Below are 12,809 nucleotides of genomic sequence, written 5' to 3' on the forward strand. Positions count from 1 at the left end.
GAACCGCCTGGTTATGAGACAGGTTCCAATAGAGTGCTGAAATTAAACAAAGCTCTATATGGTCTCAAACAGGCTGCAAGATCTTGGAACAAATGTTTGCATGAGGCCTTAGTGTCATTTGGCTTCAAGCAGAGTACAGCTGACAATTGTGTTTATGTGTGTGGTACAGGCAGTGATCGAGAGTTCTGTCTGATCTATGTAGATGACGTATTGTATGCTTGCAAAACAGATAAACAAACTAAAAGGTTTGCCAAGCAATTGTCAAGTAAGTTCAAAGTGAAGGACTTAGGCCCTGTTCGGGCATATCTAGGGTTGGAAGTGTGCTGGGCCCAAGATGGCAGCTGCCTAATTAGTCAGCAGAAGAAAATCAAACAGCTACTGACTACGTACAGGATGCAGGATTGCAAAGGGGATCCAAGTTTCATAAAAACACTTCATACAGATGAGAGTCCTGAATTTATTTAAAAAACAACAACAACAGAGTTGATCTGAAAAGCCTGAACCCACCCCTGCTCTAGAGGATCCGGTTGAGCTGTCACACAGGATAACCCACAAGCAATAAATAGCCTGATGCCCAGTATCAACTAGAATGATAGTTCACATTAGTCAGCGACCTATTTCTGAAAGTGCTTGATGCAAGGTATTATGAAGGAACTAGATGCCTTTCAAGCTGGATCCTTTGGTTTTGAGCAGGCAGTTATTTGAGATTCATAGCAGAGGGAAGCTATTTCACTAACTCTTCATAACAGCTTTTTTTTAAAAAATAAAAACAACAACAACCAACATTGATTTGTTCCTTTCCTTTCCTTTGGCAGGATGAAAAGAACCAAGTTTTAACCACCAATATTTGGCTACACATGGTGAGTGTTAAAGTTCAGAAGGGTCCTTTAAGAGGGTGATTTTAGCAGTAACTTAGGAAGTTCTCACATGCCAAGATCTAGCTCCATATTGTCTACACTGGCTAGCAGTTGCTATCTGGGACTTCAAGCAGGGGACACCCCAGCCCTCCCCAGAGATGCTGGGGATTAAACTTGGGACCTTCTGCATGCAAAGCAGAGGTTCTATCATGGAGCTACAGCTCCTCCCTTTAAAAGAAATATGTGGGCACCATGGAAATTGAAACTGCAGAGACACAGAAGGCTGCTATATATCAAGTCAGACCAATGGTCCATCTAGTTCAGTATTGTCCACACTGACTTGCAGCAGCTCTCCAGTTTTTCAGACAGGAGTGTTTCCCCAGCCCTACATAGAGATGCTGGGGATTGAACATGGGACCTTCTGCATGCAAAGCAGATGTTCCACAGTAAAAACAGCAAAAAGACCTTAAAGGCTAATAGAATATGACAAACCCATTATTTGCTTCTTGTGATTGGTTTAGTGAAAGAATTCATTTACAGTAATAAAATATTGGTTGTTTTCCAATGTAAGATGTATATCAGAGAGTGTCAAACATTAATTGCTACTGCATGCCAGCTGTCAAATATAGTCAGAAATACTGAATGAGTCAGTATGTCAGCTGTCCACTCTTGTGAATTCCCGACTGCTATGGTAGGCCAGCTATCAGATGCTGTCCATTTGGGACAGCACTGGACAGCAAATGGACAGCACTGACTTTCACCTTCCTCCGGTGGCACCACAACTACGATGTGTAATGGAAGGTGAGAGGCGGGGTGTGTGTGTGTGTGTGTGCGTGCCAGCCAAATGTTGGTGTTGTACAGAGCACCACTGAAATTTGAAACCCCAAGGTCTGCCACTGACATGGATTGTACACATATCAAATGAGCAAACATCCCTTAATCAAAAGCGAGGAGTACTCACAAGGACTCCTGAAGTCGTCTGAATCTGGAAGTTAACTTCATAAATTTCTACTCCCTTTTTCCATCCCTCCACTTTTTTCATTGCATTCATTTCCTTCTGAAATATACTCGGAGTTGAGTGTTGATTTCATGCTCTTTATTTCAGCTCATGGTCATCAGTGAGTGAGTTTTTCCCCCAAACCCTCTGGCTATATATACATTATTTACACAACGGGTCCCGTGTGATTGGCTGATTCAACTCCCCTCCTGGAGCCTGATTTGGGCTGCTCCTGCAGCCCAATCAAGTTGCTGCCTTCTAGGATTCTACCTGCCTATTTTTCTAGGATCCAAGCTCAGTACATAACACCTTCAGTATCAACCATCAGTTACATCAAAGAGCAATTTGCTCACAACTGACTGTATTTCAGGACACAGTGACATAAGTGTGTTACTAGAAATTGACATGAAGTGTATTTACACAACTCCATTTTAAACAAAGTGAGGGGAGGGTTACAGGATGCAGAACAGGGGACACTGCGGAAGATAAAGAACTACAGTATTCAATTCTTGGAAATGCCAAAAAAATGGGAATTATTTTCATATGTGGTGGAAATGCCAGTATATTTTAAAAATGGGGAAAAGTTGAGAGTTTAATAAGAGACCAGCTACATATATGCAAGGTTCCCCCCTTCTTTTTACAGTCCTCCCCAGTACCAAGTATCACCCTTTGTTTTTGCTGCTCATGGCATCCATTTTGTGCTGGCACTCACAGCACTTTTATCAACATATGATTTAAAAAAACACTGCATTGTAAGGAATGGACACAAGGAACTTATCTCATATGTGTTGAAAGCATCAGGGTTACTGTATGCAAGCAAGTGAAGATTACAAACCACACCAATCAATAGAATGGATTGATAAACACTGGGAATTTGTGTCAATGACAAAATTAACACATTTTATAAAAATAAACCAGAAAAAAACAGTGACAAGATATTTTTGAAACAAACTGGGAAACATTTATTGAATAACAAAGACAAGGCTTTTCTACTACAGTACTTTGAATTAGATTATTTGAAAAATGAGTATACAAGCAGGATTTTTTAAACATATTTTTATTAAAGATTTCTTGGTTTACAGAAGTATGTGAAATGTCTCTTTTTTCAAGTTACGTTTTCTACATATAAGTTCCATTTGTTGAGACATTAGTGTTACATTAGGAAGAAAAGGGGGAAAGCATGATTTGAACACAAGGGCGCTCTCCCCCTCTTGTTTTCTAGCAAGTGGCATTCAGAAGCATTGCTGCCTCCCACTGTGGAGGCAGGGCAGAGCCATCCTGGCTAGCTAGTAGCCTTTGACAGCCATCTCCTCCATGAATTTCTCTAATCCTCTTTTTTATACTTTTTATTAAAGATTGTCTTCTGTAACAAATAAACAAAAAGGAGTACCTATAGTGTTTCCGCTTTCAATTGACAGTTCATTTGCATTCAGTATGAGACACGGTCATATACAGTCATACCTTGTTTTGCAACCGGGATCCGTTCCGGAGCCCCGGATGCTAGACGAAAAGGACGCACGGCAAAGCGCCGTTCTGCGCACACATGTGGAGCGGTTAGGTTACTTCCAGGTTTGCTGCGGACGTTCAACAAAATGGATGCTCAAAATGAGGTACCAATGTACGCTATTTGGGGGGAAAGTGAGAGGAGGGGGGAATTATATTTCGTTCTGTTGCATAGTGTTTGTGCAGGGTTTTTATGTCAGCATCACATGGTTAGGTCCTTTATTCATATATTTATTTTTGTTACAAAGCCATTACTGCCTCTCATGGCAGTGAGTTCCATGGTTTAAGTATATGTTGCATAGTTAAACGTATTGGCTGACTGATGTTGATGAGACAAAAAAAGAAGTTATCTTTTGCTGCCATTGCATTTTAAAAGAAGATGTGGAAAGTTATTTTATAAAAGTTATTTATAAAAGTAAGAAAACTTTTCATCAGCTTTAAAAACTGGTCCTGGAAAAAACCAGGCAGTTTAATCAAGGACAGATTTATCAGTGTCACAAGCCCTGGGAGAGACAAGAGCTCATCACTGGGCATCCTGACTGGAGTCGACCTCCAGCAATTGACATCTGTAGAGCTGGAGGGCACACAGGAGCACTGCTTTGTAAACAGCATACTGAGTTGCAAAAGAATTGCCCAATACAAACTAAAGGAAAAAGCACAGTGCAGATTGCAGCAAACCATGGAGCTAAACAAGAGGTCAAATTTCCCTAGAATGAGGCTATCATGCATTGCGTGGAGCAAAACAATCATCTGGGGGAAATGTGTGACTTTCTGAAGCTAAAACTAATGATTGGAGCACTGATGTGAAATTATAGGAACCTGCCTTAGGTGATCTCCACTTAACCTTGTGCAGAAGCTGGCTGGTTAGTGCAAATCAGTACAGGATCTTCATCCCACCATGTTTCTTTGTCCCCCATTGTTTGAGGTTGGTAGCTCACAAGGCTGCAGTCAAGATAAACACAATGCAAAGGAGGATGAGCCTTGCAAACATTTAGGGCAGGAATGGGGAGCCTCAGGTCCAGAGGCCAAACGTGGCCTGCCAGACTCCTCTATCTGGCCCACAGGACTCTCTCCGAGCCCTGCCCCTCATGAGCCCCACACCACGCTCTGTTCAAGTGCTCTTGCCTGGCTGGAAGGTGGCCTCTTGCTTGCCTTTGTTTATGTAACTACTAAGCAAAGCCTGCCTTTCAGGGATCAAATCATGAACTGAAATGTGAGTAAACTTTTTGTTATTTTAATCAGGAAGACTCTTGTGTCTTTATTCTTTTAAGAGGGATCAAAGGGGACACCAGGAAATAATCTTAACTTAGAGATTCAAACAAATCTGCAAACTAGCTTCCAGCTAAATTAAGGGGAATTTGCTCTGCTACATCACTCACTAGTGTGAGTGAAGGAAGGATAATATTTATTCAATATATCCTTTCATACAACCCTTAACATTCCTACAGTGACAAGGGTGAGCCAGCAGAAAATAACACCAAGCAAGCTGGAGTTAACTCTTTATTAGCAGAACAGGATCTGTACAGGAGTGTCAGGCTTAATGAGCACAATCTTAAACAACTCCTCACCCACAATAATACAACCACCAGACTTAACATGGACACTGGTACCAGAGCCTGCAATAAACCCAGATGCCAACTTTGCTGCCACATACACATGGACAACACCATTACTGGCCCCAACAACATCCAACATACCATCTCAGGACTATTTAATTGCTCATCTTCTAACATTGTGTATGCCATCAAATGCTAACAGTGCCCTTCAGCTCTCTATATTGGACAAACAGGCCAAACCCTATGCCAAAGGATAAATGGACATAAATCTGACATCAGGAATTACAAGACAGAGAAACCAGTAGGAGAACACTTCAATCTCCCAGGACATTCTATACAAGATCTCAAAGTAGCTGTCTTACTACAAAAGAATTTCAGAAATAGACTGGTAAGAGAAGTTGCTGAATTGCAACTTATCACCAAGCTTAAAACCATGGAGAGACCTGGTTTGAACAGAGACGTTGGATTATTATCTCATTATACATGATAAAGCGATCCTCAGCCACCTCACCCCTTGCTTTTTCATGCAAGTCCATTTGCAGTCGTTTGCAGTCAACAGCTATCAGTCGGTCTATCACCCATTTCCACCACCCCTCCCCACCCTTTCTCTACATATAAGCGTCTGGGGACTTCTAATTCAGTGTATCTGAAGAAGTGTGCATGCACACGAAAGCTCATACCAAAATAAAAACTTAGTTGGTCTTTAAGGTGCTGCTGGAAGGAATTTTTTTTATTTTGTTTATTCTGAGATCTGCTTAGCTAAGCACTCTTGCTTCCCCCTTAAGTCTTCTATCACCAGGTGTGTAAGAAGCCACTTGCTTTCTTCAGCTAACATGGTTAAACTATGGAACTCACTCCCACAGGAAGTAGTGATGTCCACCAACCTAGATGGCTTTAAAAGAAGATTAGACAAAGAGGAGAGGGCTAGTGATGGCTGCTAGCCAGGATGGCTGTGCTCTGCTTCCACAGTTGCAGGCAGCAATGCTTCTGAATGCTGGTTCTGGAAGCCACACGAAGGGAACTTGAACTTGAATCCTGCTTGTGGGTTTCCCCCTGGGGCATTTGGTCAGCCACTGTAAGAACAGGATGCTGGACTAAATAGGCCATTGGCTCTTATGTTCTTCTTTGACTTACCACTGGGCTGGCTAGCTCCAGAACTGCTGCCTTTTCCTTTCTCTCCTGCTGTGTCCCAAGTCACTGTGGCAAGGCTTGCTAAACAGCCTAGCTCTTTACTCTTTCCTTATTCTACCACTCCATCTCCATCCTTTCTCCTCCGCCCAGCTTGAGCCACTCTATTAATGTGCCACTCACCACACCTTCATCCTTCAGCTGGCTGAGCATTGCTTCTTCTCTGGCAGGGCCAACCTGCCTAGCCTCTCCTGGTTTGTTTGGTTCATCTCTACAGATGGCCATCAGGCTGACACCACGAGTGTGTCAGCCACTTCCTGCATACAGTACTACAATTCCCATTATCCCTTACCAGTAGCCATGCTGGGGCTGATAGGAGCTGTAACTGAACAGCACCTGGATGACACTTGTTGGGGAAGGCTGCAGGAGAGAATACGGAGCTAGATGAACCATCTGAGGCAGCTTCCTATTTCCTCTGTGGGACCTTTAATATATATATTTCAATTTCATGCTTGAGATGGCACAAACTGTAAGTCACAAGCAGAGCGGCATTTCTTTTATAGGCTGCTGTGTGCAACTGGGTGACCTAAAAATGAAATTTTAATGCCTTCAGTTGTACCCCCCACCCTCTAACCCCGCCTCAGTGGCTAAATGCACAATTTGTAGAATTTGGGGTGTTTTTTGCAAGTAAAATGCCACTTCTTGAGAGTTCCAGACATTCATTTGAGTCCTAACTCTGCCATACTCTGGAAGAAATAGAAAAATAAAATTAACCTGTGTGTGTTTGCTTATTATTCTTAATTTTCCAGTACTGGACAGACTACTATTTACAGTGGAATATGTCAGAATATCCTGGAGTGAAGAACGTCCGTTTTCCTGATGGCCAGATTTGGAAGCCGGATATCCTTCTATATAACAGGTAGGCTTACATGGTGCAAAAGGTTGTTGTTGTTGTTGTTGTTGTTGTTGTTGTTGTTGTTGTTGTTGTTGTTGTTGTTATACATAGTTTTCATACCCTGCCCTTACTCCAAGATAGGAACACAGGGTAGCTGATGACATAGAATATGCAATAGAGCACAATAAATATATAATAAATTGAGTCTCAAATCCACGATCAAAGACACTTTAAGCACAAATCTGCCGCATCAAGTAATAAGCACACTCTCTTTATGTTCTACTGAGCTGAATCCTGTGTGTTCAGGGCCAAGAGACATGGGCGGTGAGAGAGCTGTTGCAGTGACCTACAACTCCTGTGCCATGTTTGCATTTCTGCTGGAGAATGTGCAAAACTATACAGTACCTGCAGCAAGTGCAAGTTGGTTGCCTTGCTGGAAGAGAACGTATAGCAACTTGAGGCCTCCCTATCCACACTTTGAGATACTGGGCAAGATGAAGAAATTATCACGATACCAGAGTGGACTGTCTTGGAACAGAGATGCAGGAATAATGTGAAACACAGAAGCCAGGACTGTCAGGAGCCATGCTGAGTCACTATAGTTTCAAAATCGATTTCATGCCCTCATCTCAGACACCTTGCTGAGGAGGAAGGACAGCAGTTCTGTATTTTTATTTATTTACTTGATGGGGGGGGGAACAGGTGATGTTGTCAGGAAAGGGTTGGCTTCTTGGACCAAGGTCCTAATTCCATGAGGAACAACTTCTGGCAAGATATAGGTTGTATCTCACAACGGTTGGCAAGAATGTGTTTGCTAAGACTCTTGTGAACCCGATCAGGAGAGTGTTAAACTAAATCCTGAGGAGGAGAGAGACAGTATTACAGATGAAAAGGGAACACCTGGTACTGGGAATAATAGCTTCACTGATGCACCAGAAAATGAGGTGGTGCTGCTGAAACCTGCTAAAGGGCAGGAAACTGCAAGAAGGCAGCTGGAGGGAACAACTCATGGTTTCAGTTGTCTCTACACAAATGCACAGAGTATGGGAAACAAACATTTGAGCTCTTGTTGTTTAGTTGTTTAGTCGTGTTTGACTCTTCGTGACCCCATGGACCAGAGCACGCCAGGCACTCCTGTCTTCCACTGCCTCCCGCAGTTTGGTCAAACTCATGTTCGTAGCTTTGAGAACACTGCCCAACCATCTCGTCCTCTGTCATCCCCTTCTCCTTGTGCCCTCCATCTTTCCCAACATCAGGGTCTTTTCCAGGGAGTCTTCTCTTCTCTTTTTTTTTTAATAATTATTTATTAAATTTTCCAAAATAAACACATTTAAAACATTATACAAGACAAACAAACACATAAACAAACATTCAAAAATACAAACATCCCAAAAAAACATGCTCCGCCGAGCTTGACTTCCCTCCCTCCCCTCAAAAGGTTTTCTAATCAGTTCTTATCTCGCAGTTCCTTTGTATCTAATCTTTAGGGTCAATTCGTAGGATTTATTTCACACCTGCAAGTGTCTTTAAACCTTTACAGTTCATTTCCATATAGTCCACAAATTTACTCCAATCCCTTAGAAACCTTGTCTCCCTCTGGTTTCGAATCCTGCTAGTCAGTCTCGCTAATTCTGCATATTCAATCATCTTTGTCTGCCAGTCTCCAATTGTCGGTAAGTCCTGGGTTTTCCATTTTTGGGCTAATAATGTCCTCGCCGCGGTTGTCGCATATAAGAAAAGGGTACTATCCTCCCTTGTTATCTCTTGGCCTATCAGTCCTAACAGAAAGGCCTCTGGTCTTTTGGGAAAAGTATATTTAAATATCTTTTTCAGTTCGTTATATATCATTTCCCAATATCCTTTAACCTTTTCACATTTCCACCACATATGATAAAAGTCCCCTTCCTTTTCATTACATTTCCAGCACATTCTATTACTCATTCTATACATTTTCGCTAATTTCACTGGAGTTAAGTGCCATCTATACATCATCTTCCAAACATTCTCTTTCAAAGCAGTACATGCTGTAAATTTTATTGTTTGGTTCCATAATTTCAACCACGCATCATATTCAATATTATGCCCAAAATCCTTAGCCCATTTTATCATTACCTCTTTCGTCAACTCATCTTTAGTATACCACTCTACCAGCAAGTTATACATTTTGGACAACAATTTCACTCTGCCCCCTAGCAACTCTGTTTGAAATTTGGACCTTCTCTCCTCAAAACCAATTTTTTTATCTTGCACAAATACATCATTAATTTGATGATATTGCAACCAACTCGTCAAATATACTTTCACCTCTTCATACGGTTTCAGTTTCCAACCTTGTTCCGATTGTCTTAGAAAATTTTCATATGTTGGTCTCTCACCTTCCATATTCACTTTTTTCACTATAATCACTTCCATTGGTGAGATCCACCATGGCGTCTTGGTCTCTAACAAGGCTTTATTTCTTTCCCATACTTCAAATAACGATCTTCTTATAACATGGTTCGTAAATCCTTTATGGGTTTTTTTCTTATCATACCATAGATATGAATGCCAACCTGCTCTGTTGTCAAATCCCTCCAAGTCCAACAAGTCCGTATTTTCCAATGTTATCCATTCTTTTATCCAACAGAGACATGACGCTTCAAAGTATAATTTCAAGTCTGGCATGGAGAATCCGCCTCTTTCGGTCTTGTCTACCAATATTTTATATTTTATTCTTGGTTTCTTCCCCTGCCAGACAAATCTTTGTAAATCTTTTTGCCATTCCTTGAATTGTCTTGTCCCCTTTATAATAGGTATTGTTTGAAACAAGAATAACATTTTGGGCAATACGTTCATCTTTACAGCTGCAATTCTACCGAGGAATGACAACTTCCTCCTATTCCATATCTCTAAATCTTTCTTTATTTCTTTCCATACCAATTCATAATTATCATTAAACAAATTTATATTTTTGGTTGTCATCCATATTCCAAGGTATTGTACCTTTTTTACGATCGCAATACCATATCTTTGCTGCAAATTCTCTTCTCATGATGTTGCCAAAGGGGGAAATGGATTGCAAAAATGCATCTGTTGGACAAAAATGTGTGTATTCAGAGAAATGTGCATGAAAATTCATACGGATTCCCATGTAGGGTTTTTTTTGGGGGGGGGGGTAAATGCCTTTTATTAACTTATTATTACAGCACATACACACACAACACTTGGAAAACAAACTACGAAAGAAAACACAAAATAAATGAAAAAAATCTATCTATCTAATCTATCTATCATCCATCTATAAATGTAAGCAGGCCATGTTTGCGTGTCTCCACTTTTCACCGAAACCGCTGGACCAATTGCGATAAAATTTTGACAGAACGTCACATGCGAATACGCGAGGGATCTTATGCAGTTTGTGTAGACAGATTTCACACCTGAGGCAGGTAAAACCCAGTTTTTAGGAACTCAACACAGCACCATCTAATGGCCACTGACACAACTACAGCTACAATACACGACTCAAACAGCTCCTTTTCCAAAGGTGGGGGCAATATCCTGACATCATAAAACACAGCATGCTGTACCTGCCACCACGCCAACTCCTGCTCAAAGAGCAATGACAGAATCCTACCCCTTGGGCCAACAGCTAAGTGAGAGGCACCCAGGCTGGGCCAACACCGCCAACAATGCCGTTGGAGACAGGCCACCCCACACCATCGCCACAACCACTGCCATCACACACGCCCCAAGAAGAAGGCTAAGCCCTGACGCCGCCAACTCCGGCATCGCTGACATCGCAACGAAAGACAGAAAGACAGACCGTGCCCCCCCCCACAACCACCACATACTCCACATACGCTCTCACACCCAAGTGAGCCGCGCTGCCAACTCCGCCCACACAAGCAACGCCATCAGAGCCAGGCCGAGCCCCACTGCCACCGCAGCCCCTGCCCCCAAAGGCAACACATCAAAAGACAGGCTTTATCTCGCTACACCACACCTCCCAACACAAGCAGCCCCCCCCCCCCACTGAACCAACCACTACCAGGTGGCTAGGTAATACACCGAAAGTCCCCAAACTTCATGCCATGTCAAGTTGCCCCAGTACCCTCCCACTCCACCACACACACACACACACACCTCCCAAACATCAACTATCTTATTCCTTTCTTCCTAATTTCACACACAAAGCCACAGCAATGCGTGGTAGGGCCAGCTAGTATATCCATAAATTTGCAAGTATCTGCACGCAGACTTATGTTAGCCAATCTTTAATTCTTATTCTATTTTCTTATTCTATTCTAGTAGACTTCCTTCCTCTTCAACAGGGGTCTGATTTTAAACTTAATAAACTTTCTCATTTCGTCTTTTCTACCCTTCTCCATATGTTGTATTTGTAAACCATATTTTGTTTTGCAAAAATTATTTGAAGCAAGTCCAGGTTTTAATTTGAGTGCACTGTTGTTGTTTTTTTTAAAAAAATAATCTCTGTACTTTCCCCATTCTTTTTGAAATTTTTGTTTAGACTGTCCCCTAATTGCATCCATCATTTTTGCCAACTCAAGGTAATCAAATAATCTCTCCTGCCACTCTTTTTTTTTGTTGGTACTGTTTCACTTTTCCAGTTTTTTGCAATTAGTATTCTTGCTGCAGATGTTGCATAAATATTCTCTTATTTTCATTTGCGATGTAATTCTTCTTTTTCTTGTGTAGACATATTTTTTTGCTAAGATACTAGCTTTATTTTTATGTAATTTAAATCCTGCCACGTTTCCAAATTCAATAATTCTTTCTAATATTTTTTGAACACTTTCTTCCAGGTTTTCAGTAGTTATTCTCAAATCATCCGCAAAGGCTTTTATTTTATGTGATTTCCTTCCTACTACTATTCCTTTTATTGCTGGATCTTTCCTTATTGCGATCGCTAGAGATTCTAGCACCATAATAAACAGTAGAGGTGACAGAGGGGTGATTTATGTGTGGTTCCATTAAGTAATATTTTTAATCTGTTGGCTATTATGTCAGCAAATATTTGTAATCGTTATTTAATAATATCAGTCTATAATTTTAATTAGCATTGGATCCTTTCCTTGTTTGGGTATCAGATTGATAAAAGCTTCTTCCCATGATTTTGGTATTTTTTTAAAATGCCATTCATGACTGTTTTCATCTGTTCTGACAATATGTCTTCTAATTTTCTTGTAATACACGGCAGATAAACCGTCTGTACCTGGTGACTTTCCTGTCTTCGCTTCGGAAATTGATTGTTGCATCTCCATCATGGTTATTGGGGAGTTTAGTTGTTTAATTTTTTTGCCTGTTATTGTCGGGAGTCTGTTCTGTGCTATATATTTTTCCATGGCTTTTTGGTCTTCATCTTCTGCTTGATATAACTTCCTATAGTAATTTGTAATTTTTTCGCATATTGCTTTAGGTTCTTCTATTATCTTCCCTTCCTCTTTCAATTGCTCTATTGTTCTCTCTTTTTGCTTTTTCTTTAATTGCCAGGCAAGCATTCTGCCTGGTTTGTTGGCAAATTAAAAAAGTTTCTGTCCCACTCCTTGCTTGCTTGTTTGGTTTGCTCCTCCATTTCCTTCTACATGGGCCAATTTGCAGAAGCGGCATGATTCAGCATTTCCTCTCCACCATGTTGCAGCCTCTCACTTTAGACATTGCCTCTGCTGCTGTCACTTCCCCCTCCTCCAAATGTCCACAACCAGTTTTCCCATTTTCAGGCAATGTGCCGCTCTGTTGTGTGGGGCTGGCTATCAGAGACTCTTCACCAGTCCTCTCTGCAACAATGCAGCGTTTCCTTCCCCTCCTCCTCCTCCTCTCTCTCTCTCCCCCTCCCCCCACTGATACTCCACGGCCACAACAAAGAATCAGGGCGT

The 12,809-nt window shown here is 41.5% G+C and overlaps 1 protein-coding gene across 1 annotated transcript in view; it reads left to right on the top strand.

The window, feature by feature from the left end:
- Positions 1-820: 820 nt before the first annotated feature.
- The window catches only part of LOC118079120 (neuronal acetylcholine receptor subunit alpha-7), a 36,387-nt gene continuing 24,398 nt past the window's right edge, over positions 821-12,809 (top strand). Inside the window, exons 1-2 of the mRNA XM_035103153.2 lie at positions 821-860; positions 6,851-6,960. Coding sequence (XP_034959044.2) covers positions 858-860; positions 6,851-6,960 — 113 coding nt within the window. The 5' untranslated portion in view covers positions 821-857. The remainder of the gene's footprint in view (positions 861-6,850; positions 6,961-12,809) is intronic.

Source organism: Zootoca vivipara, chromosome 13 (genome assembly GCF_965207765.1).
Source record: "Zootoca vivipara chromosome 13, rZooViv2.hap1.1, whole genome shotgun sequence".
Taxonomy (NCBI): domain Eukaryota; kingdom Metazoa; phylum Chordata; class Lepidosauria; order Squamata; family Lacertidae; genus Zootoca; species Zootoca vivipara.